Genomic DNA, 27,478 nt, shown 5'->3' with positions numbered 1-27,478 from the left:
GTGGTTATGAATCAATTTCAGAGGACAAGTAAGCAAAATAAATTCCACTGAGGCCACTAGGAGGTTTTATAAAATGGAAGTAGATTCCTTTTCTGGTCCAAAAACAGGGAATATGCTGTTTTCGAATGGACCATCCTAGGGAATTCCTTAAGAATTTCCTTAGGGAAACAAAAATGGCAAAGAATTCTTATGCAAAGCCAAAAAATAGTGGTTATGGCCTTGAGGATTCAAGTAACGTATCAATGTGTTCTTGACTATTGCAGGTCTAATTTGGAAGGTTTCTATACTGTTATACGCTAATTCACTACTGGAACATGAATCATGCTGACCTGAATTTGTTACAGCCTGCAAGGGAAATTAATTTGAGTTCCTACGAAAAAAACAGAACAAAACTTTCTCTGTATCATAATGCATTCTGGTGACCATACCTCCTCTGTAAAGCTCATTTACACGAATGAAATATCAGGATGAAGCTGGGCAGGCTGCATTTGCTGGAATACCTGGTACATCATTCACCTGTGGAGCAATTAATAGACATGGTTTAGTTTGTTCCCAAAACAGCAGCTTTCTAATAATGAATTTGATTTATTTAAAGTGAAAAAAGGATATCTACTGAGATGATAACCTTGCAAAGAACAGTCTTCATCAAGTACGTGTTCATCATGCCAGTATGGGAGGGATGGAGTGGACTGCCATATGCTCTAACCATTCTGGCTATTAAGCAAAATTGTACCTGGGAGGTTTGAGTAAAGTCCAATACAAAAATATTTGATTACTTTATGGTTCAAAGAAAGCCCATGAAATGAAGTTAACAATGCAGCGCTATTCCTCAGTCTGGCCAAGGCAATGGAAAGCTCCTTCCAGCAGCGAATGAAATCCTACATCATATTTAGTGTGGGATATTAAATAATGTAAAGGCAGGGATTTGTGCTTGACTCAGAGCCCTGAAGAGATGATAATGCATGTCTTTGCTATTGCTAATTAATGTGGGGTAGTTCTTTCCTTCTAAAGTTCTGTTGTTTCATAGGGGAGGATCCAGAAACTCGACGATTGAGAACCGTCAAGAACATTGCTGATCTTCGACAGAACTTAGAGGAGACCATGTCCAGCTTAAGGGGAACCCAGGTCTCTCACAGGTAGTGGCATGAATTGCTTCTTTATTGAACAGTGAAATAACTGTGTTCTTATAATACCTGTCCCGACTCTGGCTGGGTTGTGCCCCTGCAAAAATGATTAACACTGACAATGGAGGAAATTAAGTTGGCTAAGCATTTATTGTTCTTTTTTCTTTTATTGAAAGCACAGCTTCTGATCCTTGTTTAGTATTTATCAAGATTTATGAAGAGTAAGTGGTGGTGGTGCAGGGAACAGGATGGTTGGATATAGAAAAATAGTCATGGAAAGAGCAATGCTTGTTAACTACATTAGGTGGTGTTTGAATAAAATTGTGCAAAGGTTACCATTTAAAATGTTACTTTCGTTTACTTATGAGTGACTTTAATGCATTTCCCTCCCCAGATCTATAGTATGCTGTTTAAACAAGCAGGTGAACTGTGTTTGACCTACTTGATAAAGTGCATAACTTGGATTCCTAACTGGTCTTTGGACAAACAAAGCTTTATAATATTATTAGTGATGCGTATGTACAATTTTTTTTAGTAAAGCAGTATTTAGAAATCTCCAGTAATATTTAAAATATGCTCAAGATAAGCAAAAGCTGTGATTACATTTGAACGTTCTATGAGCTGTTGTTTTAAATGTTCAACAAGAGGCTTAGGAGAATATGATGTTTGGCCGCATGAAGGGCCTGGTCCTGTGAGGTGCTCAGCTCCCTCAATTTCAGTTGACTAACGATGCTGAACCCTTCATAGGATGAAGCCCTAAATGAGCTCAGCAGATGAAGGTTTGTAGTTTGGCTAAGCCAGTGCCAGTGCCTCCACAGATGAACTCCCAGTGCATCTATTCTCCTTTTAAAGTCTCGATTAAAGTGACAGCTCATTATGATTTAATTACTGTAGCCACAGGCCTGCTCATGGTTCCACAGGATTTGTCATGCTGTGAGTAGCCTGAGCCCATTTAGTCCATTTTAGCCAGAGTCCAGTATAACTGAGGGTAACAGTATGTATATTCAGCCAGAAAGGAAATCGGGGTTGGTTTGGGAGAGGGAAACTGCAGCTCTCGAGGAGGAGGAGAAAATAGACAGCCTATATTAGCATTTGTCATTGAAGGGAAGCAATATACTCGCCTATAGAGGCATGAAGAATATAGTGTACATTTGAGCCTTGGAAAATGTATTTAGTGGTCATGAGGTGAAATTGAAAATCAAAGTACTGTGTAAATAGATTCAAAATCCTTAAGTTTGGTAAAACATATGAAATTAGCCTAATCTTTATATAACTATTTTTCCCCTTAAATCTTCATTGAGAGAGGCAGAAGGATTGTTAGCTATCTTGAGCATCTCCAAACGGATAGGTTATTTTGTTAATGCAGCTAGAAAGGAGAGAAGGGATCATAAAAATATCTGCTCAAAATCAAAAGTGGTCTTTTTATCAGCTTAAGCCTCCTGCCTGGAATGGTGACAGCATCAATTATGGGTTAGGTTTGACTGAAAGAGGAAAAGTTGTGCTTGGATACTGGGGAGAACCCATGCCAAAAATGAATAAACATACAAATAAGTAAATAAATAACCCCCTCTCTTTCTGCTCCCTTCCCCAACACAACACTGATGGCCTGGCTAGGGAGACCCTTTATTTTTAAAGTAGTGTTGTTAAGTTGTGTAAAATACATGAAGAGATTTGTTTTAGGCAAATGCTGTTAAGTGTGTCAACTGCAGTTTATACCTTTGCCGCTATTTGGAAGTTGCATTCTTTTATGATGTATGCAGTAGCATGACCTGAAATCTAATGGTTCTATACCATGTCAGTGAAGACTAAATCAATTGGGTTTTTTTAAGCACATTGGAGACCACGTTTGACACCAATGTCACTACTGAAATAAGCGGTCGCAGTATTCTCAGCTTGACTGGAAGACCAACACCTTTATCGTGGAGACTTGGGCAGTCCAGCCCCCGCCTTCAGGCAGGTGATGCTCCATCAATGGGAAATGGGTATCCTCCAAGAGCCAATGCCAGCCGCTTCATCAACGCTGAGTCTGGGCGTTATATGTATTCAGCGCCTTTGAGGAGACAGCTAGCATCCCGTGGTAGTAACGTTTGTCACATGGACATCTCAGAGAAGGGCGGTGATGAAATAGATCTTGAAAGCATCAGCATGGATGCCACAGGCTATATGAGTGATGGCGATGTTCTGGGCAAGAATATAAGGACTGATGACATTACGAGTGGGTAAGTAAAAGTAATTTGGCTCTTCGTGCATAATGGAACTGTGCATTTTTCAGTCTTATACTGTTGCTTTAAATTGATCCATTTAAATGGCTACTTAAAGGTAGCAAAGGGATTGTGCCCATTTTTAATGGGAATATGGAGAGCAAGCTCCCAGCCATACCTGAATGAGTGGTGGCTAGAGTCTTACTCATGCTGTCTCTATCTTCCTTTCACACTTAAATCAGAAGTTTCTGTAATTAGTTCTGAATCTCTTGAATCTGCCAGCCTGACCTAGAACTCTTATAGGAAGAGCCTTTCCCACGGAATCTTGGCACCTAAGGTCTGGACAGAATCTCAAATTGTTAGACGTGTTTGAAAATGGTGGGGGGTAAAATCCCAACTTTTTTCAGACTTCGACACAATTTCCGTTTGAGTTGTAATCAAAATTTCAGGTGAGGAAAAAGAAAGGTATTTTAAGTGAATTAGTCACATATTTCTAGTAAATGTCGCAAAGTGTGTATGTAGCACAGGTTCTTCTCTCTGGCGCCATTCGTATACAGCAAATCATTTAATCATGTGCTTAATTCTTCTTGAAGTCAGTGGGATTTTGGCACATGATTAAAGTTAAGCAGGTTTTAGTGTGTTCCTGAAAAAGAACATACTCATGGGCTGCTTAAATGCTTTCCTGAATTAGGGTCAATGGTTGTCAGATGTTTGCTGCAGTATTCAGTGTCCCCACAAGATGGTGAAATTGTGGCATTTTTTACACTGCAACTGAAAGTATTTGCTGTCTGTGGATCCCAGTGATTTCTCTGAACTTGCAGTAGAACATCCATGTGTTTTCAGATCACCAAAGGGATGTGTTTTTTACATTTCAGTGGATGGGGAAAAAATTAGTATGCAAGATGCAACTTAAGGAACAAGGAAAATGCAGAAATTCTAAATGATGGACAATTTTTAAACTTTGCAAAATTTTATGTCAATATTTTAGCATTTCTTTGGCTGGGAAACTCATTTGTATGTAAATACATCAGCATTTGATTTATGTTACAAAACTCATGATCATTGATGTGAACATGATAATTTTTCTATAACTAGTCTTTTCCTTTTTTGGCAACATTACATCCTTTTTTAAAATCTTGAACAGTTTAGTATTGTTTATCGTAGCAATGGCTTTGTCACAAGATTTGGAGCCTCTTACTGAAACAGAAAGCTAGAATCCAGCTGTTTGTTTGCCAATATGCGACCATTATTATGAAACAAGGTTCAGCAAATTTAACCACAGAGGACCCTGGAAACCTCCAATTCACTCTGTTCTATCAGAGAGTTTGGAAGTTTTACTTACATTTTCTTTTTTCCTTTAGGGATCATATACTAAAGAATCCAGTGGGAAAGCTATTTGGAGAAGTAGTAAATTCTCTATTTTATGTAAGGAACTTTTAGTTGCTAGTATACAAAGACCCTAAAATCACCCATGTTTACACAAAATAAAGCAGCTTATATCTTTGTTTTGCAGTGTTTATTGTACTAAAAGTTACCACTCTTTCCTCAAGACAAACGACCTTCACCCCAAGCTGGATTTGTAAAATTGACGAGAAGAGAAAGAAAATGATTTTGACTATTGCTGTGGTCATTATAAAAGACCCTAGTGCAAGATCTGTGTGGGTTCTAGATAGCGAATGTAATTTGAAGGGAAGGGCTGGTTTTAGCTATATAACTGAGAGAAGTTTATTCTCATACGGTAGAGAAGACCGACGTCACCGCCTTAGTCCTACTTGGGCCCTATTTTGAGAATTTAATTGGTGCATGGGTCTAGTGCTGGCCCTCTGAACATCTCATCTGTAGCAAGTCATGGATTATGATAGGAGTGGACAGTAACAAGTTTAAGGCAAAAACATCTATTCTCTCAGGTTATGCCTGCTGAACAGTCGGGTAGGCCTGTCCAGTGAAAAAGAATGACCTTGGTAGAACTGTGGTTTTCTCTGTCTTTACACCTTTTTCACAATATAAATGAGCCTGTCTGCAGAGAGCTGTCATGGTTTTCTCTGTCTTTACACCTTTTTCACAATATAAATGAGCCTGTCTGCAGGGAGCTGGCATGTGTTCTGGACCATGAGTATAAGGCTACTGTGTGTGGCTCCATCTAATGTTTTGCTCAAGAAGTTCATTTCTTTTATCTGAACTAAAAATTGTCCTCAGCAGAATCATAAGCTGATATTTCCAGCTTCAGTACCTCACATTCTAAAAGTTCATCTTACAAACAAGGATGTATTTATGAAAGGAAAAAAAAGGGGGGGGGTTAAGGTCCTGGATGTACATTTCCAGAGACACTAGTGACTGTATAGATCTCCACATATCATTTGTTACTTTGTACTAACTGGTCACCCTGCACTATATAGCAGTGAACCTGCTGAAGTTCAAAAATATAACACTAGCCTTTAAAATATTGAATAACAATCTAGAATGGAGCTCACAATGCAATACACATAAAATAATACAATAGATTAAAATTTACCAAACATTTCTCTCATTTCAGGTATCTCAACATAATAAGTACCAGTGGTAGCATGGCTGCATAGGCCAGTAGAGCAGCCATTATGTACTCAGTAAGAGCTCACCTGTAGTATGGATATTAGGGAGACAGACTGCGAGACAGGACTCTTATCTGCTACAATTTTTCAAAAGGACTATGGGATCATTGCCTTTCACTTGGACAGCCAACCAAAGACTGATAGAAAGGACCTCAGTTTCAAGCATAGGATCAGAAGCATGGCTGTATATAAATGGCATTTTCCTTTCTAACGTATATGTGTCCTTAATGTAGTGAATCATGTCTGCTGCCCTTGCTGACTAAAATATGTTTTTATTTATGTGAGCACTGCAGAGCCAAAACAGGTATGGGAGAGTGAACTGGACTGTTTTCTGGGCCACGTATCATTATTTTAAGGGTGAACTAAGTTCCAATGGCAGAATCTTTATTATTGGTGATGTCAGAGCCAGAAAGGCCAGGTTCACTTTGAGATAATTTATCAAGTTTGAGTTTTGAGCAGTTGGGGGAAAAAACCCTACCATATTTACTTATAAATGTGTGCACATTTGAAGTTTGAGCAGTCACAGAGACAATGCAGTACCACAGAATGCTGACTTTGGAGACACTCTTTAGAATATAATCGCATGGGGAAGGTTTCATCAGAAGGGAGGCAATCCTCCAATACTGCATTGAAATTACAGCATTGGATATGATCCCAGGACCAACTGGGGGACTTGAACCTTCTGTCTTTGAGGCGAGGGTGTTACCCTCAGTGAACCCTACTGACACCTAATAATGCTGGATTGCTGTCTTCGGTAAGAAAAGATTGTTTTGTAACCTCAGTGTCATGAGTCATCTTCCCTGATGTGAGTTATTCACAACAACAGAAAATGGGATAGCAGTGTATATCAGTGGGACAAGGGTAATATAGGATCTAGAAGTGAGAGAGCTTGCTTGTAAAGACAGCATTGATGTGGTTTGCTGCACAATGGCTCTTTAAGATAAATTGGAGGACAAATAAGCCCAATATTTTCCTAAGTTATGCTACAGAATGTGGAAAACAGCACAAAAAGGCATTTATAGCATGAATAGCCCTTTATTAGTTGGTATACATTTCACTTTGTCATTTTCAAAATTGCTGCAATGCTGTAGTTTGAAAAACCTTGGATCTGTGTTTTTATTGGCAAACTGATAGGAAAGGAAGCCAAAATATTTGTTGCAGCCAAAATAAATCATTTTAGCCCTTGGTTCCTGAGGCTTTCTTTTAAATGCACCAGGTCATGGGAAGTTCCATTTTTCCTGCCTTCCAGTTCTGTTCAAGAAGGGTTCTGGCAGAAATTAGTATTGATTTCATAAGCTTAGAAAGAGTGCCATTCCTTATGGCCTGGTCCAGCAGAAAAATATCTGTGGTCTCCCAAACCTTTGCTAACCTAGGAAGACCACAGGTGCTGGATCTGCAGCAGGCTGACCCATCCAGGTGTGAAATTGACTTCTCCTGGAAACCAAAAAGTTGACAAAACAAAGCAGCAGTGGAGAACTTGAATTTTCCTGGAGCAGGGAGCAAACAAGACTCTGTATCACACTCCCCGGTTATTAACTGTGTAGCTCCAGGCTTTTAAAGGCCTTGATGTGAAATAATTCGTTCCCCCTCGGTGGGCTTGGAATCATGTAACCTATCTACTTCAAAACCAAAGCAGTAATTTTAGGGAGACTTTTAACTTCTCCCAGAGCTGAAGAGTGCTATTAACTGGAAAGGGCTTGTGACCTGATGTGAGGATCCACAAGTCTTGAACCCAGATCTGCGAGCAGCATTGGCATCCCAGCCACCATCTGGCAGTTTGCTAGTGACTGGTGAGTGATGTGGCACTGCCCAGGAAAGTCCTGATTGTACAAGCGCCCAGTCCCACCAATTGGTCCGGCTGCACTATTTAAGCCAGAAGGAGACACCGGAAGTTGTCTGTGCATCTGAGTGAATTCTGTCTGGCTGCTACATAGGACCCTGCCTTCTTGCCTGACTCCTGAGCTCTGCTTTCCTGACTTGTCCCTGATTCCTACTTCCCTGCCTGTTGCTGGTTCTTGCCTTCCCATCTTGTTCCTCATCCCTGCCCTGGTCTCCGGCTCTGACCCTTGGCTTGACTCCTGATTCTCACTCCAGCCCTGATCCTTGACTTAACTTCTGGCTCTGAGCTTTGGCCTGACTCTGACTCCTGCTCTAGCCATCCGAGTCCTGGTTGTGACACCCCCATCCTCTCCTTGATTTTGGTTTAATTGTCAAGAAAGGGCAATTTACCCCAATCTCCCTTTTGCTAGGATGTTCATTTTCCTTCCATTTATGTATGTATGAATTTATTTGTGTGTTTGTACACATGCGCACACGTATTGGGGGGTGATCCCTCTTTGTTTATTTGAGGCTTTGTGGTCTCTAATAATCTTCCTACAAGGATTGTAAAGTGAGGATGTAGAGTTGAAGTGGAGGGAGATTCAAAGGGAGAGCAGGTTGGAGCAGTTTGGGAATTCAGGCTTTCTCGTGGCCTGCTGTCACCAGAATTAAACAGGGCCACAGATGCGGAATTGGGAATGACATTTTAGCTGGCAGATTGTCTATCTTGTGCCAGGTCCTTGGAAGAGATGTATCCTCATAAACTACATAAGCCAAAGCAATCACTGAAGCAGAGTTTTATCAAAGCTGAATTTTAATACCCTGTGCCTATAGTACAGCAGATAAGAGTGCCTTACTAGAGAAGTGAGTGAGAGGATGGATTTGCTTGTGTGTTGCGTAACACGAACAAGATTTTTATAAAAACAAAAGGAGGACTTGTGGCACCTTAGAGACTAACAAATTTATTTGAGCATAAGCTTTCGTGAGCTACAGCCCACTTCATCGGATGCATTCAATGGAAAATACAGTGGGGAGATTTATATACACAGAGAACATGAAACAATGGGTGTTACCGTACACACTGTAATGAGAGTGATCACTTAAGGTGAGCTATTACCAGCAGGAGAGCGGGGCGGGGGGATTTTGTAGTGATAATCAAGGTAGGCCATTTCCAGCAGTTGACAAGAACGTCTGAGGAACAGCGGGGGTGGGGGTGGGGGAAGATAAAAATGGGGTAATAGTTTTACTTTGTGTAATAACACATCCACTCCCAGTCTTTATTCAAGCCTAAGTTAATTGTATCCAGTTTGCAAATTAATTCCAATTCAGCAGTCTCTCCTTGGAGTCTGTTTTGGAAGGTTTTTTGTTGAAGAATTGCCACTTTTAGGTCTGTAATTGAGTGACCAAAGAGATTGAAGTGTTCTCCGACTGGTTTTTGAATGTTATAATTCTTGATGTCTGATTTGTGTCCATTTATTCTTTTACGTAGAGACTGTCCAGTTTGACCAATGTACATGACGGAAGGGCATTGCTGGCACATGATGGCACATATCATATTGGTAGATGTGCAGGTGAATGAGCCTCTGGTAGTGTAGCTGATGTGATTAGGCCTGATGATGGTGTCTCCTGAATAGATATGTGGACACAGTTGGCACGGGCTTTGTTGCAAGGATAGGTTCCTGGGTTAGTGGTTGTGTTGTGTGGTGTGGTGTGTGGTTGCTGGTGAGTATTTGCTTCAGGTTGGGGGGGCTGTCTGTAAGCAAGGACTGGCCTGTGTCCCAAGACCTGTGAGAGTGATGAGTCGTCCTTCAGGATAGGTTGTAGATCCTTGATGATGCGTTGGAGAGGTTTTAGTTGGGGGCTGAAGGTGATGGCTAGTGGTGTTCTGTTATTTTCTTTGTTGGGCCTGTCCTGTAGTAGGTAGCTTCTGGGTACTCTTCTGGCTCTGTCAATCTGTTTCTTCACTTCAGGAGGTGGGTATTGTAGTTGTAAGAATGCTTGATAGAGATCTTGTAGGTGTTTATCTCTGTCTGAGGGGTTGGAGCAAATGCGGTTGTATCGTAGAGCTTGGTTGTAGACAATGGATCGTGTGGTGTGGTCTGGATGAAGGCTGGAGGCATGTCGGTAAGTATAGCAGTCAGTAGGTTTCCGGCATAGGGTGGTGTTTATGTGACCATCGCTTATTAGCACCATAGTGTCCAGGAAATGGATCTTTTGTGTGGACTGGTCCAGGCTGAGGTTGATGGTGGGATGGAAATTGTTGAAATCATGGTGGAATTCCTCAAGGGCTTCTTTTCCATGGGTCCAGATGATGAAGATGTCATCAGTGTAGCACAAGTAGAGTAGGGGCATTAGGGGACGAGAGCTGAGGAAGCGTTGTTCTAAGTCGGCCATAAAAATGTTGGCATACCGTGGGGCCATGCGGGTACCCATAGCTGTGCCACTGATTTGAAGGTATACATTGTCCCCAAATGTGAAATAGTTATGGGTGAGGACAAGGTCACAAAGTTCAGCCACCAGGTTTGCCGTTACGTTATCGGGGATACTGTTCCTGACGGCTTGTAGTCCATCTTTGTGTGGAATGTTGGTGTAGAAGGCTTCTACATCCATAGTGGCCAGGATGGTGTTTTCAGGAAGATCACCGATGGATTGTAGTTTCCTCAGGCAGTCAGTGGTGCCTCGAAGATAGCTGGGAGTGCTGGTAGCGTAGGGCCTGAGGAGGGAGTCTACATAGCCAGACAATCCTTCTGTCAGGATGCCAATGCCTGAAATGATGGGGCGTCCAGGATTTCCAGATTTATGGATCTTGGGTAGCAGATAGAATACCCCAGGTCGGGGTTCCAGCGCTGTGTCTGTGCGGATTTGTTCTTGTGCTTTTTCAGGGAGTTTCTTGAGCAGATGGTGTAGTTTCTTTTGGTAACCCTCAGTGGGATCTGAGGGTAATGGCTTGTAGAAAGTGGTGTTGGAGAGCTTCCTAGCAGCCTCTTGTTCATATTCCGACGTATTCATGATGACGACAGCACCTTCTTTGTCAGCCTTTTTGATGATGATGTCAGAGTTGTTTCTGAGGCTGTGGATGGCATTGTGTTCTGCACGGCTGAGGTTATGGGGCAAGTGATGCTGCTTTTCCACAATTTCAGCACGTGCACGTCGGCGAAAGCACTCTGTGTAGAAGTCCAGTCAGTTGTTTTGACCTTCAGGAGGAGTCCACCCAGAATCCTTCTTTTTGTAGTCTTGGTAGGGAGGTCTCTGTGGGTTAGTATGTTGTTCAGAGGTGTGTTGGAAATACTCCTTGAGTCGGAGACGTCGAAAATAGGATTCTAGGTCACCACAGAACTGTATCATGTTCATGGGGGTGGAGGGGCAGAAGGAGAGACCCCGAGATAGGACAGATTCTTCTGCTGGGCTAAGAGTATAGTTGGATAGGTTAACAATATTGCTGGGTGGGTTGAGGGAACCATTGCTGTGGCCCCTTGTGGCATGTAGTAGTTTAGATAGTTTAGTGTCCTTTTTCTTTTGTAGAGAAGCAAAGTGCGTGTTGTAAATGGCTTGTCTAGTTTTTGTAAAGTCCAGCCACGAGGAAGTTTGTGTGGAAGGTTGTTTTTTTATGAGAGTATTGAGTTTTGAGAGCTCATTCTTAATCTTTCCCTGTTTGCTGTAGAGGATGTTGATCAGGTGGTTCTGCAGTTTCTTTGAGAGCGTGTGGCACAAGCTGTCAGCATAGTCTGTGTGATATATAGATTGTAATGGATTTTTTACCTTCAGTCCTTTTGGTATGATGTCCATCTGTTTGCATTTGGAAAGGAAGATGATGTCTGTCTGTATCTGTATGAGTTTTTCATGAAGTTGATAGATTTCCACTCCATATGGCTAAATTCAGTGCCTTGCATAATGACAGGTTTCAGAGTAGCAGCCGTGTTAGTCTGTATTCGCAAAAAGAAAAGGAGTACTTGTGGCACCTTAGAGACTAAAAAATTTATTTGAGAATAAGCTTTCGTGAGCTACAGCTCACTTCATCGGATGCATTCAGTGGAAAATACAGTGAGGAGATTTATATACATAGAGAACATGAAACAATGGGTGTTACCATACACACTGTAATGAGAGTGATCACTTAAGGTGAGCTATTACCAGCAGGAGAGCTCTGATGCCTCGATTGATTGATATTGCAATACACTCTCATTGCCTATCTAGTTATTGTCTGGAAGGCATCTTAGATTCTGAATTTATTTTACATTTGCACGTGGTTTGTCAGTCCTTCATTAGGGTCAAGGTGAGCACATTTCTGGGAGAAGGAAAAGAAGGGCTTATATATTTCACAACCTAAGAAAAAGGTTCTTGCTAATAATGGTTGCTTTCTTAGCTATTCTCAGTAAAAATGATTGCTGCTACAGATAATGGCTAACAAGAAGTAAGGAGAGGTGAGTTGGTGAAGATTAAAATAAGAACCTATTTGACTTGCACATTATTTGAAGTTCCGTTGTCTCTTTTTCCTCAGTATTTTTCACTGTTTCTGTAGCTGTGTAATTCTCATTTTCCGATGGCACTGAAAGCATAGGTATTGCCATTTAGCATGAGAAGCCTATTCCAGGACTGTATGATTTAAGAAGATCTACATTCAAACTTTTTGTTGTGTATCCATTCTGCAACTCTGAACCTTTTGCTTTCTACATCTCAGTATGTGTACATGCTGGTTCAAATGACTCCCTGGTCCCAAATGACTCCTTAGAATACTAAGCCCTGGTCTACATTACAAATTTATGTCGGTAATACTTACTATTTTCCATACCCCTGAGCAACACTGTTATACTGACCTAGGCCTTGGCATATACCGTGCTATGTCAAGCCCTAAGCCTTAAAATTCACTTTGTCTGAAAAAACCCATCAGTGCTGAATTGGCAGTAGCAAAAATCCATCACTCTTCCAGTAAATTTAATAACCAAAAGCCTGTGCTCTAAAGGGCCAATCCAAATGCCCCTGAAATCAATATTAGTCTTTCCTTTGACTTCGGGGGCCCTAAGGTGGAATTGTCCTCTGGGTCACACTAAACATTTTGGTTCTGGTTTGTGCCATATCTAAGAGCATGGCTATACTTGCAGATATGGAGCACTTTGAGTTAAACCAGCCTTCGGAGAGCGCAGTAGGGAAAGCGCTGCAGTCTGTCCACACTGACAGCTTCAAGCGCACTGCCGTGGCCACGTTTGTGGCACTTGCAGCAGCATTGGGAGCGGTGCATTATGGGCAGCTATCCCAGCATGCAAGTGACTGCAACGTGCTTTTCAAACAGGGGTGGGGTGGGGTGGAGTGTGACAAGGGAGTGTGTTGTGTATATGTAGGGGGAGAGAGAGATGGTTTTTGCGGGGCTCAGAGTATGTCAGCATGCTGTCTTGTAAGTTCAGACAGCAGCAGACCCCTCACCCCCACACGTCTCTCTCTCACACACAGCATTCCACACTAATGGCTTGCTTCATCTCGGAGCAGATAAGCTGCCGGCTGTCAGAAATGGAGCTTTCAAAGGGCATATCCGCATTTCTGCAGTGATTCAAAATCAATGACAAGAGTGGCCACTTGACTTAAGGGGATTATGGGACGTTTCCGGAGGCTGATCAGAGTGCAGTAATGCAACATCTCGTTCACACTGGCACCACGGCACTCCAGCGGGGGTGCAGCAAACTATTCCACTTGCTGAGGTGGAGTACCAGCCGCGCTGTAGCCATGGAGTCAGAGTGCTCTACGTGCCTTGCCAGTGTGGATGGGGAGTGAGCTAGTGCGCCCGGGGCTCCTTTATTGCGCTGTAACTCACAAGTGTAGTTGTGCCCTATGTAGACTATGAAAGTACTCAGGAATGGGACCATGTCTTTCTTTGGGTCTTTTACAGAGCTGAGCCCACTGCTGCCACTCAACAAATAATAAATAATGATGATAAGAAGATGGAGTATAAGCCATCAAAGTCCTGCATCCAAACATTCCTCATCTTTGGAGTGTTTAAAATGCAGATATGGATCAAGGCCCAAATTTTGAAGTATGGGCCAAATTGCAATGTTATAGCCCATTCAGTGCAATATGAACTTTGTAACCGTTCTCATATCCATGCTCTGTACCTTGGTTGATTCAAATTAATTTCAGTGGTTTGGTCATTTCATTAGGCGCTGCAGTTTAGCATGCATGATAGGACTTGATCTAAGTATGAATAATGAATGAAGTTGAAAACTACAGATACCATATAAGGCTGCAATACTCCAACATGACGAAAAATCATTAGAATTTAGTTTATTTTATATTTTCTCTGAATGTGCTATTTGTTCGAACTTCTTTCTGGCTTGCTGGAACAGGCTTCTTACATTTTGATCCTTTTAATACTGTTGTACAGTAAATACTGTGAGGGTAGGTAGTTAATTGATTTCTTTATTTTTACCTGTGCTAGCCCAAGGAATTCTAAGTAGACTCAGAACAACTCAGCCCACTATCAGTGACCTTTATGAAATGGCGTTAGGAAATTCTGACTTCTGACTCCTCAGAGAACTGTCGAGATATCCAGCTTTGGATGTAGGGAATTGCGGCTGTCCCCATGCTGTAAAAATGAAAAGACAAAAATAAGGTAATATTCAAATATAAAGTAAATCACGTCCTGAGAGCCGGGCCGAAAAAGAAAATAAATCAAATATTGCATAAAAAAGCTATTCTGAGAGTGTTAATATTACCCATTTAAGCACGCAAGTCAGCAAGTGTCAAAGTTAATGTTTCACACTCAGCATTAACTCTGTCTCTTGTGAATAGCAGCACAAGTTTTAATCAGTTATGACAAACTGCTTCACACGCAATACAATTGGATATCACAGAGCTTTTCCTGCAACGCTAGGGCTCAGTCCCAGAGGCTTGAAGGCATAGTGCTTACCAACAATAGAGCCTTAGGATACGATGACTCTGCAAAGGAAAACCTGCAGCACTAAGACAGGTGTCAGAGTAGCAGCCGTGTTAGTCTGTATCCGCAAAAAGGAAAGGAGTACTTGTGGCACCTTAGAGACTAACCAATTTATTTAAGCATAAGCTTTCGTGAGCTACAGCTCACTTCATCGGATGCATCTAAGCAGTAAGTTTCACAACCTGGGACAATTGACTTGGGCTTGCAGAGCTTGGGCTGCAGGGCTAAAAATAGCAGTGTAAACGTTCCTGCTAGGGCTGCAGACTGGGTTCTGAGACCTGCTTGCTGGGTTTCAGAGTCTAGGCTCCAGCCCAAGCCTGAATGTCTACACTGCCATTATTAGCCCTGCAGCTCAAGTCCCATGAGCCCACGTCAAGTGACCTGGGCTCTGAGGCTCGGTGCGGTGATGCGGGTTTTTTGTTTTTTTGCGGTATAGACCTATCCTTAGAAATTAATGGGACTACACATTTTAAGAAGTACTACACCAAGTCATAAATGTTTGCAGGATCCAGACCCTTAAATAACTTAGTTGGAGTTACACGACTGCACAACAGTCAGGAGTAGGAATGTTTTAGCCAGTGACAGCCAGAAAATCCCTTATCATTATGGGAGAGGGGGAAGAAGCTCACTGGGTAACACTGTGGCACCTGGCTTCCAACACCCATGTGGGCTTTCTGCTTCTTCTCTCTCTGGTCCCTGGTCAGAGTGAAGGAATGGGGAGAGCAAGGGGGAGGATGTCTTGATCTCTCCCAGTTACACTCAGATTGGCACTATGCCATAAAACAGAGTCTCAGGGTTTCTCCAACACCCACCCACACCAACTCTCCCAGGAACCCCCAGCCCCTCAGCAATTGCTCTTTGAGACTCGCCCATACCAACTCCCTCCAATATTCTGGAACCCAATGGCTTTGCCAGGACCTGTGGCTGTGCTAGCAAGCCCATAACCAGGGCCTTCAGCTCCCTTCCCAAGCCTCATTTGATTCTGGCCAGTTTGGGAAATAGTTTCCTACCTGCCCAGCAGGTTCCAGGGGGCAGGGAGAAATCAATTAATTTGTTCTCAGAATTGAGAAAAGTCACATATGGAGCTGCACAAAATTTGTCAGGTGGGAAAGGGTTACACTTCAGGAAGGGCGGTGGGGGGGAACTTGGTTCATAGTCCTGTCCAAGAATGCCACAGGTTGCTTTGCCTTCTCTACAGCTGGGACAGAGCAGGCTGCTACTTACGCAGGCTACTTCTACACTTTAAACACTACAGCAGTGCAGCTGTACTGCTTCACTGTAGACACTACCTACGCCTACGGGAGGGTTTCTCTCATCGGTTTAAGTAACTCACCTCCCCAAGAGGCAGTAGCTAGGTCGACAGAAGAATTATAGTGAAGACCAGGCCTCAGGCAGCTGTCATGCCATAGGTGGCTATGGTATGGCAGCTGCCTGAATGAGGCTGCCAGGGGAACTCCTCTCCTGTCTCCCACCAGCACTTCTAGGAGCACATCATCTAATTTCCAGGCTCCTCTTCTCAGACGGCTACTCAGCAGCATCCGGAAGAGAGAGAGAGCCAGTGTGTTGCTGTGCTGAATGGGAGCCCTGAACAGCTGCTCTCCATGCCAATGCCTGCTTATTTAGCCACAGTTGGGAGTTGAAGAGTCTGGAGTCCCCCGCCTCCAACAAATGCCATGGTTGCTCTCCTCAGCCAATGAAGGAGTTGTATTGATGGATTTATATAAGGAGGCGAGAGAATGGAATAGTTGTTTGTTTTGTTCCCAGGGTCAGGCTGGAATGCGTAAGGAACAGTATTTTAACTAGGGAGTGTCACATTTATCGCCAACTGAGGTGAAATTTTTGTGTATGGATTCTGATGGCACATCACTGTCGTGAAAGAATGAAGGGAAGAGGTGATGCTGCTGGGATCTCAGTGTGATATTTTGGCTAGACTGTGTATAACAACCCTGATTCTTAGATTTTTAGATCACCCACTCTATTGCAAACAGTGGGGAATCCTTCCTCTCACACTCCTGCATCCTGTGTCACCTTCCCAAATCCAGCTCACTCCACCGTTGCAGCTCCCCCACAACTGGGCTTCTTCCCCACCACCCTATAAGGACTGAGAGAGCTATCCGCTGTAGTGTTGAAGTGTTGAAAAGGTGAAGGGAAGTGGAAAGTGATAATCAGCTGCAAACGTGAATGAAGCCATAACAGAATGGGCAAAAAGAACAGAAAAGAGCTCAAGTGTGATTCATGGTGGGGCAGTCCTCTGGGTCACTTGCATGAACTGAGACCTATAACATCAAATGACATTTGCTATTGTGGGCTGCTGCTTGATGCAAGAAGAAAATGAAAGGCAATTAGCCTCCACCTTCCTTCCTTTTCTTTTTTGGATCTGTAATAAACCCTATCTACATACACACGTAGATACCAGAGCAGGAATTGAACTGAGGACTTTCTGCACCAAAAATACAGGTTTACCATTTGAGCTAAAGGACACCTCATTTAGCTGTAAGAAAGGAGAAGGCTGTAGGACCAGCCACAAGAGGGAGATGCAATCACATACACTAAACCAAAGGATTACAACTCCACATAATTTACAATTTAGATTGTCTGCATTGAAGAATTGGATATTAATGCAATTTGAAATGCAACTACTTGTGTCTTTCTAATTGTCTTTTCCCTGTTTTTGAAGAAACAGCACTGCTCTGATTTTTTTGTATATGTTTTTCTTCAAAAGTAGCTGGTTTTCCTGATACCATTAAAAGGGAGAGCTGGATAGTGGGTCAGTGTGTTTAATCTTGTCATTTATATTATAATGGCTTAGGTTTGAATAGTGCTTCAAAGATGAATACAGGGCAAACTCCTTCCCTGTGCAGCTTACAATTTAAAGCAGAATTGGCAAAGGGAGGCTGTATCAGTGTCTGAAATGATTGCCTAATGTCCAGTATGGGAACAGGATTTTGAACCAGGACAAGCATGTGCATTTTAATTTTTTTTAAGATCCTCTGACACCAAAAGAGGCCTGCAGAAATAGGGACAAATGGACTCATTGTAATAAAGGCCCAGTACTACTGTTAGTGTGACAATTATCAAAACTGCCACTAACTCTGGTTGTGCAGGATTGGACCCTAAATAGGCAACTGTGACTATAAAGCATACAGAACATGCGACTCATATCTGAGTTCTAATCTAGTACAACAGTAAGCACCAAATCTCTTACAGGAGATGATGTGCTTGATACCCATTCTTCTAGCAAAGGGAAGATCTCTTTACTGTAGAATATCACCAGCACAGCTGTGGACTTCATAATAAAGTGTGGACCCAGGAGACCAGGCAAGCAGAAATATTTTTAGACCTCAGCTGAAGTGACCAAAAATTGTTACCATGTGAAGGCTGTTCAGTGGTGTATGGGAAATGTGTCCCAGTTCTATTCCCAGTGGAGAAGTATCATGGAGAAGTATGCATTTCACAGAAACCACCTCCCCATGTTAGTGCCTTTCCCAGCAGAAAGGGTCAAGATTAAATTGGCATGGAGAATGAGCCCTCCATGGGGGAGCTGCTGCTTCCACTGCTAATGATATAAGTATATTGCATTTACCTGGTTTCTCAAACTAAGCTGTGAAATTCACTCATGAGATTTTATTAAAGGAAATTGCCTTTCTCACCTATCTCTTAGATGGCTATCTCCTTCTTCGCAACCCCAAACAATGATTGCTATTCCGGAGAATGCAAGACATGGCTGGGGGCAGAGGGGTTATTCCATACTCAGGGCTTGTTTCCCCCCACCCCGCAAAGTTCATCTGTATTGCGCAATCTAATTAGATGTAAAGTGAAGTGCACACTGGGTATGAGCTGATGTGAACCTGAAAGGAAATATTTGTATTGCAAGTTGAGTATTTTGGCCTTGTGACAACAGGACCATGCTGAAAAAGCTCAGGACCTGAGCCCACTCCTGAATGCCTTTGCTGAATTGTTGAAATGTATGTGGATCAAAACTTGGAATTTAAACCAGAGACAAAACCCAAGCTGACCTTGCTTGGCTGGTTATTTATTTCTTTAACTTTAAATTTTTTAATTTAAAGGCAGGCTTTGTGGGCAGGGTGCATGTTCCAGCCTTTGGTGAGAAAGATAAAATGCTGTGCTGATAGTTGGCAGTGGCAGGATGATGGTGGTCAGGCAAGATTGATTGGTGACAGGAATTTGGCAAAAAGTGAGAGACAAGCATATGATCCAACACCAGAATATTGTCAGAACAAAAAAGGCAAACCAAAATTATACTAAACTGAAAAGTTTCTGGTTAGCAGTGGTCCTTCAGTCAGTCGAGCAGCAGTAATGATCTTCAGTTTAGTCATATTTTAAGACAATTTCCTGGTTTCATCAACAAGCATATTTTGATCACATTTATCATACTTTGTAAGCAGTAGTAGAGCTGTGCTGTTTACACACATCAAAGCTTTAATGTACTTTGTTCTTGTCTAACTAACCACATTGACTGGCTGTTGCGCACTGACACTTAGCAAGTAGTAATACCCATGACACTGTAACTGAAGCCTAGAAGAGTAAATGTTTGTATTGCCTGATTGGAAACTTTGATATGACCTATCTTTTGAATTCACTATCCTGTCTGGACTTTGATTTACTTGAGATGATGAATTTAATTTTATTACTGAGGCAAAAAAGTCCTTGGAATGTCAAGAGTGTATGTCGAAGCCTAGACTATCCCTTAGGCTGTATATACTCACAATTTGAGAATTCTGCTCTCCTGGCTATCTGTTTTGAAATTTAGCAGCAAAGTTGAATAAGTATGGGAGCTGTCAGATGTGTAGCCATAAGCATGTTGTTGGTGCTCTGTATACATGGGCAAGTACAGAGTGCATACAAAAGTCAAGTGACTTGGCCTGCTAAGTAAGACTTTGGTTGATCTGTGGTATAACTTGATCCTGTTTTCTGTATGTGCACTTAGGGAAGGGGGAAAAAATCACTTAGGCATCAGAAACATCCTAAAAATATTGAACTTGGAAGGATACATTACACCATACAAAGTTTCAGGGACACCTACAGCGGTGTAGTTGGCAAACCAAGAGAGCAAATCAAAGATCTAAATTGCCAAGGGAACTGAAAAACAGTTGAAACAGAGGAGAGCGGGGCACCTTTTTTCTTTTGCCTAGAAAGTACTATGAATTGTTTTGTTTCCATTTGTGCCATGCACTTTTAATACACTATTAAGGACACTTGGGTAAACAACACCTGTACACAAGTGTGGAGAGGCACAAAGTGTGGAAAATTAATTGTTTTCCCTTGTTGTTGAGAAGTAAAAATATTGAGATGAGTCCTGAGGGATAATCCACAGAAGGTATGTGGATTAGCTCCTTATTATCGGTGCTTCATTGTCCAGTCATTAAAAGTCTTCTCCTAGTTGAGTCTAGTAAAGGCACTCTCTCCATTGCCTGTTGTTAACCTTGTTAAAGCATGGCTGTTAAATTCTCCTGAGGAACTGCAATTTACACATCTGCATAAAAAGTGACAGTGTTTGGAGACCTCTGGTTGTTATTACTGAAATGCCGGAAAAGTTCCTGAACTATGTCATTTGAACTTTTGTTCAGCTGCCATTTTTAAGATATTTAAAGAGTGTTTGACATTGAATGTGCTAGTGATGCAGTAGTCTAATAAGGCAATTAATATATTGTCTTGTAAAGACAAGTAAAGAAATTAAAGAATACCAGAAGAACTATGGGCAAGCATACTGGAGACACTCTATCACAAGGGAATAAGGAAACTTTCCCTGGGCTAATGGATACAGCGAGTATTGTGGACGAGTTGTGGTTAGTCTCAGGCTGGGTGAAGAGGAAAGAACATCTTCTTAGGTGTAAGAACCCATTGCCACACACCAATAGCTGATGATTTGGGACACACACGGCACTGAACTAGAGGGTAGGTCAACCTTCACAGCGTCAAAGAGGAACATATTTATGTAGTTGCTTATCAGGAGTTCTATGGGGAACATGAAGACCAAAATACACATGAGAGAGAAAATCCTCCCTTAGGCTATTCTAGCATCCTGCATTTCTGCTTTGGAGGTACATCTGCTAGATTCCCTTAGTCAGCATAGTGGATAAGGCTTAGTGTTCTTCCTCATCACTAAAAACACTAAATAAGCATATCACAATATATTATAAGGTTATTAAATACAACCCCTTGACACTGGCTAACACAAATCCCAGCTGCTATTACAGGTGCTTAAAAGTAGTGAATTGTGATGTATCAGGACATGACTAGATAAAAGTTAGTGGTAGCATAGGCATTCAATTTCTTCTTGCCCCGCTGAGCCTGTTGTGAAGGCAAGAGTAGGAGAGCCTATATTCCACCCCCTTGGACAGAGTGTTGTGAATTTGTTTCAGAGCCATTAATCTGTACAGCCCAACATACAGTCCAGCCTGTTTTAAGTGACCAGTGATGGCATGACCAATGCTTAACAGAGGTAGACAGGTACTTAATAATAAGGTGTAGGATTGGCCCCTAAATTATAATGGGAAGCAGTTATGGCCAGTAGTAAGTGTTTGCAGAATTAGGCTCTTAATGATATTTGTGCTTCATAAGAACACTTCTGTAGGCCTGCCTTTTTTCTTAATTTCCCTAATATCTTTATATTAGGGAAAGGGGGTCTCATAGCCAGTTGGCGCTTCTGTTTCCCCTCCCCCGCAGCCAACCCATAGGAGACAGAAAACCCCACTTCCCCATTCCTCCATGCACAATATACTAGATGGGGCCCTCTGCAGCGCCCCCATTTGGCCCCAGTTTGGCGTTAGGGCATCACTCCTTTTAGTCCGACCAAATTTCCCCCTAAATGGGGGTGGGGCACCCACATTCTTAGATAGAATTTATGTATAATAGCACTCCACCTGTAAAACTTTTAATTCTACAAGCTGTGCTACCTATTTGACAATGTTAACTAAAACTCTTGTCTATCTAATATTTAAGAAAACAATCCCGTGGTGCCATTTTTTTATAGAGCGAGGTGAGACTACATAACTTGTAGCTGTTATAAGATTTGAGTTCACATATTTTCTTTTTAGCACACTTTAGTTTTCCTTTAAAAAAAAAAGCAGTAATAAAACCTGCACACATCCTTATCAAAGGTGTTGAGCCCCTGCAGTTCCATTGACTTATATTGGGTGTATGGATGCTCAGCGCCTCTGAAAATCTGTCCATGAAAAGCTATTGTTTGTTCCAGCTGGCACAAGTACAGAGTTATTTGAATGTATCTGATTGCTGCACATATATACAGAGGGTGAACTCCTGGCCTCATTGAAATCAAGAGGAGTTTTTCAATTGACCGGGGTTTCACCTAGATTCTTCATATTAAGATTAATTAGTGTATGTAGTGTGTATACACAGTATCATAATTTTCAACTAGTATCACATCTATTTTAACTTTAAAAAAAAATAATCTTGGAAATTAGTTTATTTTATTTAAAAGGATTAGTTATATGCCAGATGAGGATGATGATGACAAATACAGACCTAAATGCTACAGTTTCAAAGTGTGTAACAGGTACACTCACAATAATGTTTCTGCATTTGAGATGCAAATCGGTCACTGAATGTGCAAACGAGTAGCTGCAATTAGCTGATTTGCATATGCAGGTATGAGTTTTTGCAACATGCCAGTAATATGCACATTTAATGATATGGGCTTAAATAATTAGAATGGTATCTTTTTTCTAGCTTTTGTTTTTCTTCTGTGATTGGCTCACAACAAAATTTGCTCTTCCATTTTAAGGATTTTATGAGTTTCTGACCAACAGAATGGAACACCTGATGTAAGCTATGCTATAGCAGTTCCGGAGGAACAGTTATAATTCTTTTAAGCCTACTTGTTTATTAAATTTGGAGAAAAGCATTGTATCTTGTCTCTGTAGACACTGGAGAACTGAAAATAACCTTGTCCCTAGTTTTACTAGCTTAGCAACCTCTTTGTAAAACTCCCCACGGGGACTCTTCTGTTGTTCTTGAACAGGCCCAGTACAGACCTATATAGCTAAATCACATCTAGTGCAGGGTTTTTCTTTTTTCTTTTTTTTTTTTTAACCTTCCTGTCTCATGTAATTGTAGTAATTGAGTCTGGCTGCACAGTCAGCTAGGTTTGTTACCAGAGACATTGTGACAGAAATGATACAAAAGTGAGACGATGGAGCCAGTGCTCTCTACATCATGATTTTTTCCCTCTAATCCATGGACATATTACGAGTTTAAGGCTGGATTGACTGTTCTTTCTTCTTGTGAGCAAAAATATGCCCTAGTAAGACAAATCAGTAACTGGCTTTGGTACTTTTAAAACAGAGGAAGAGATCCTATATATATAATTTTGGTGTTGTACCACTATTTCCTTAAGAGTGACAAAAGAATTGAGAGGATATAGCCGTTTCAATTTACAAGTCAATAAGGTATGTTGAACTGCATGCCAAAGATATCAACTCTACCACTGTAGTTGTCACATATTTATTTGATTATAACATTATTAAATTGTTGCACAAATACGTACAGATATAAAGCAAGAACAAAAATATCCTGTTTTCTTTGGACTTTATGAACTTCTTTGCATATTATTTTCCAGACAATTTTAAAAATCTAGTTCAATTGTTTAATGTATTTGTATTATTTATACCACTGTTAGTTGAAGAGTTATTCCAGAAGAAAAGAAATTGATCTATGTATTATCTTAAATCTTTGTATTAATGTGCCACGCAGTGTTGTTTTGGTATTGTTGGGGATTTTTTAGAAGATTGGGTATGAGATTATTGCATTTTTTAAAATTTACCAATTAAACAGAACACTGTTAAAATATCTCGCATTGATTTAGTGCAAATATTACACAATGTTTGTATTTCTTGGGGACATGCTTTACTTGCTTTGGAGCATAACTGTTACACTCATTTAATTCAGTGAGAAGTTTAAAAAATATTGATATTTGACTTAAATTTTAAAAACAGTCTCAGATCATGATTCATAATATCAATAATGAAAAATATATTGAGGGTATTTAAAAAAACAACAGAACATTTGGGATCGGGTGTCGTCTGAGATGTGTTTTAGTTCTTCATTTCTCAAACTGTCTATATAAAGATGTGTTGCACTCACTGTCAGCAACTCCATTCATTTACTTTTTTAAAGCTATTAAGAAGAAATGCTCTCCTTTTTTAAGGCAGAAATGTCTTTTAACTATGTTACTATGAGGCAATAAATTCGTTCTGTAAGTTATTGATCTGTAAAGCTGGTTTCTAGATAAACATTCAGAGTATCTATGTCCTGAGGTTTTAAGTCCTGTTGTTCTTTATACCCCAGGACTATATAGATACTTTGACTTGTTTATCTAGAAACTAGCGTTGCAGATCACTAACTTACAAATGAATTTTTTGCCCTCTTATAGCATAGTTGAGAATGTTAAAAAACACAATTAAAGTAATGAGATCATGAATATAAAAATCTCAGTGAATATGTTTAAGGTTTATATTCTCATGCTATTTAAATACAGAGTATATGATGTTTTTGTTCATTTGTCCTGCTATATAATTATATCTTTTACCAGCATATATATACAATTGTATAGGCTGTATGTGTACAAAATACACCTACACGGGGCATGTTAGTTAGAGGGTTCTGTCAACAGGAATGCTGTTCCAGGGGGCAGGAATTCCAAAAGAGAAGGTACTCTTTTCCTATCTCGACTTCATACTGCTCTGGGCCAACCCCAGTGAGAACACTCATGTCCCATTAAGACCGTAACTAGATTATTGAAAGAAGAGGTGGTGAGGTTTGTCCTCACCCGGCCATCATTTCCACAGCAGATTGCAAATAAATCTACTGCATTGAACCTCACCCTATAGTACAGCAGGTTCCAATTTCAGCAGTTGTCATTTTAGGATAAAATCACAAGTCAGCTGGTATTTTCATGTCTGCGCTGAATCAGGGATCTCTAGAAAGTTCCTATAAACCTCCAGTATAAAGCAGAAGGGATGCTTTTAGTACTTATACTATACATACCTGTTCCTAGTTGCATAGCAAGTTTCCTACATTAGATTCTCTGCAGTGATCTAGAAAACAATTGGGAAATGAAAATTAAGTTGGATTGCTTCCCCCCACGCCCCATCATGTCGAGGGTGGAGAAAGTAAATAAGGAAGTATTATCTACTCCTTCTCATAACGCAAGAACTAGGGGTCACCAAATGAAATTAATAGGCAGATGGTTTAAAACAAACTAAAGGAAGTATTTCTTCACACAACACACAGTCAACCTGTGGAACTCTTTGCCAGAGGATGTTGTGAAGGCCAAGATTATAACAGGGTTCAAAAAACAACTAGATAAATTCAGGGAGGATAGGTCAATCAGTGGCTATTAGCCAGGATGAACAGGGATGGTGTCCCTAGCCTCTGTTTGCCAGAAGCTGGGAATAATCAACAGGGAATGGATCACTTGAAATCCTTTCTGTGTTCTCTTCATTCACTCGGGCACCTGGCATTGGTCACTCTTGGAGGACAGGATACTGAGCTAGATGGACCTTTGGTCTGACCCGGTATAGTCATTCTTATGACAAAGCTAGATGCAAAAGGATTTCTGTTTGCATTGCTGGCCATGCAGAAGTCCACAAAATACAGACTTATTTCATGTTATTTAATTGTCCAACATAATACATTTCAGACAGATCTCTGTTTTGTTTTGACCACTTCAGGACAAGGATGTTGTCTTATTCATTTGTAAAGTTCCATATACACACACAGTCCTTCATAAGTATTTAATAATAACAACAACACTGAAATGCAGCCACCTCTCTGGTTGAGGAGGATAGTTACAGACAGCACAGTGCACAAAAGTAGGAGAGCAGCCACTTTTGGCCAGTGGGGCAAATCCCCTTTTTCACACAGAGTGCTATGGGATCTTTAATGTAAGTGTACAGCAGATACAACCTTGGGTGAAATCCTGACTCTACTGAGATCAGTGGGAGTTTTGTGAGTAACTTCAGTGTCTCCAGGATTTCACCCCCAACGTTTTAAATAACACAAAATAGCTGGGGAATGAGGAAAGAGAGCTCAAATCACAAGTCATTTAGGAATGATGCGTGTGCGTTCTTAATGAAAATTGTATTCCTCCTTCTTCATATTGGTCTCATTTTGCCCTGGGGTGGAAAAGAGAATGGGGAGGGCTGAGTTCTGGGCCAGAACTCAACAAAATGACTCTGGAGTAACTGAGAGCAAAGCTTGCTCCGTATCTGAGTACTAGGTATAAAATGGATATACAAACACCACCAAAAGTGTGGAAGTGCTTACAAATTGTTTTACTGAACCTTTGATATCTTGATATCTTGTTTTGTTTTTTAAAGGTACATGACTGATGGTGGTTTGGGCCTGTACACTCGAAGACTGAATCGGCTACCAGATGGGATGGCTGCAGTGCGGGAGACACTGCAGCGTAACACCTCACTGGGACTAGGAGATGCTGACAGGTATGCTTGTGTCAAGCAAATGCATGTTTAGATTGTGCCTTTTTACAGTGTCATAATTTGCAGCTGCTAATGCATGTTGAAATTCAGGTAAATAGCTGTGTAGTGGGATTTCAGTGGTTGACTATGTGGTTGTAAGGATCTCTAATGCTGTGTACCACTTAATGCGTTAGGAAAAGGGAAGAGACACAGTGTAAACCCTTTAAAATATTGTCCTCTGATTGTAATGTGGGTTTCTCAAGTGGGTTTTTCTGAGCTGGAAAGAACAAAAGCATATTTAAAAAATTCTACTTTTAATACATTAGCTTGAAAAAGAAAGGCACAATTCTCTTCTCACTTTCACTTCATTAACTTCAATGAGGAGAATCAAGCCCAAAGTCTGGTATAAGGGCTTTGTCAGGTTATTAAAAGGAACATGATTAACTGGAGAAAAGAGAATCTAGGGAGGTTGATCAAAAAGGAAACTTCTGGAGAAGATATGTGACATGTACATTGCTAGTGTTGTGATGAGTAGAAAAAGCTGAGTACTTTTGCTTTGTAACAGGATTTGATTCGAAGGACTTCCTATCCCCTCCCAACCATTGTGCCTGATAAATTTAACATAAGCAGTTGATCTATTGCTTGAACCTAGCCTTTGCACTGAGAACATTTGCAGAAGGGCCCATGCATGGCCTGTGAGTTTGCCTCATTGCTTCCATAAAGTGCCCCTAAGTAGTATATGTGGATTTTGAGCTTCACTTTTTAACCAGATTTTGAAGTTAGCAAATGTTTTTTTCACTGCTAACAGTAAACGTTTCCTGGAACATACTGTAATAGACTTCATTTGCTGTGGTTGAGATCTTCTGGTTGGTGACAACTAGATTAATAAGGGTATATAAGTATAGGAGAATCTAGGTGTGGTTTCTGAGGAGAGCAGAGATGGATTTCTTTTGATGCTTCTTTAATACTAGAAAAGGAGCAGAACAAAAAGGTTGAATTCAAACACCTAAACACTGTGAAGAAATTCAGTTTAGTTCTCTGTAAGCAGTCACTGCTTTAGGGCCAGAACATGCCTGTATTTTTCAGGAGTTCATATCTTGTGCTGAATTTTGAAGCCTAGACCCATTTCTACTTAACACCACTTCTAATTGGTCAGATAGGGTTGTTTGTGAATGACATAAGGCTTGGGAACTGACAAGGAAGCTGAACACTGATAGCACAATGGAGTCTTTGCCCATGACTCTAGGGCTCCTAGGCACTCCTACAATACAAATAAATAATAATATTTTCAAAAATACTAAAAACTTTTTTAGGGAGCTGTTGATTCCCTCCCCCTCTAGTGTTTACAGCATCTGTCATACTTTCA

General features: G+C 41.0%; 1 protein-coding gene and 1 long non-coding RNA gene across 6 annotated transcripts in view; one reads left to right on the top strand and one right to left on the bottom strand.

Annotated features, from left to right (window-relative positions):
- NAV2 (neuron navigator 2) overlaps positions 1-27,478 on the top strand; it is a 354,826-nt gene that overhangs the window by 221,358 nt on the left and 105,990 nt on the right. For all 3 annotated transcript variants that reach the window (XM_074955205.1, XM_074955203.1, XM_074955204.1), the window contains 3 exons: positions 1,028-1,136; positions 2,954-3,343; positions 26,014-26,136. In XM_074955205.1, the coding sequence (XP_074811306.1) occupies positions 1,028-1,136; positions 2,954-3,343; positions 26,014-26,136 (622 nt within the window). The remainder of the gene's footprint in view (positions 1-1,027; positions 1,137-2,953; positions 3,344-26,013; positions 26,137-27,478) is intronic.
- The window catches only part of LOC141989004 (uncharacterized), a 61,370-nt gene that overhangs the window by 17,472 nt on the left and 16,420 nt on the right, over positions 1-27,478 (bottom strand). For 2 of the 3 annotated variants that reach the window (XR_012639893.1, XR_012639892.1), the window contains exons 2-4: positions 24,680-24,729; positions 14,147-14,302; positions 429-516 (exon numbers count right to left, since the gene is read on the bottom strand). This is a non-coding gene — a long non-coding RNA (uncharacterized LOC141989004). The remainder of the gene's footprint in view (positions 1-428; positions 517-14,146; positions 14,303-24,679; positions 24,730-27,478) is intronic. The other variant, XR_012639894.1, reaches the window with a different exon arrangement.

This window comes from Natator depressus, chromosome 6 (genome assembly GCF_965152275.1).
Source record: "Natator depressus isolate rNatDep1 chromosome 6, rNatDep2.hap1, whole genome shotgun sequence".
Classification (NCBI taxonomy): domain Eukaryota; kingdom Metazoa; phylum Chordata; order Testudines; family Cheloniidae; genus Natator; species Natator depressus.
This window is presented reverse-complemented; position numbering and strand designations above follow the sequence as displayed.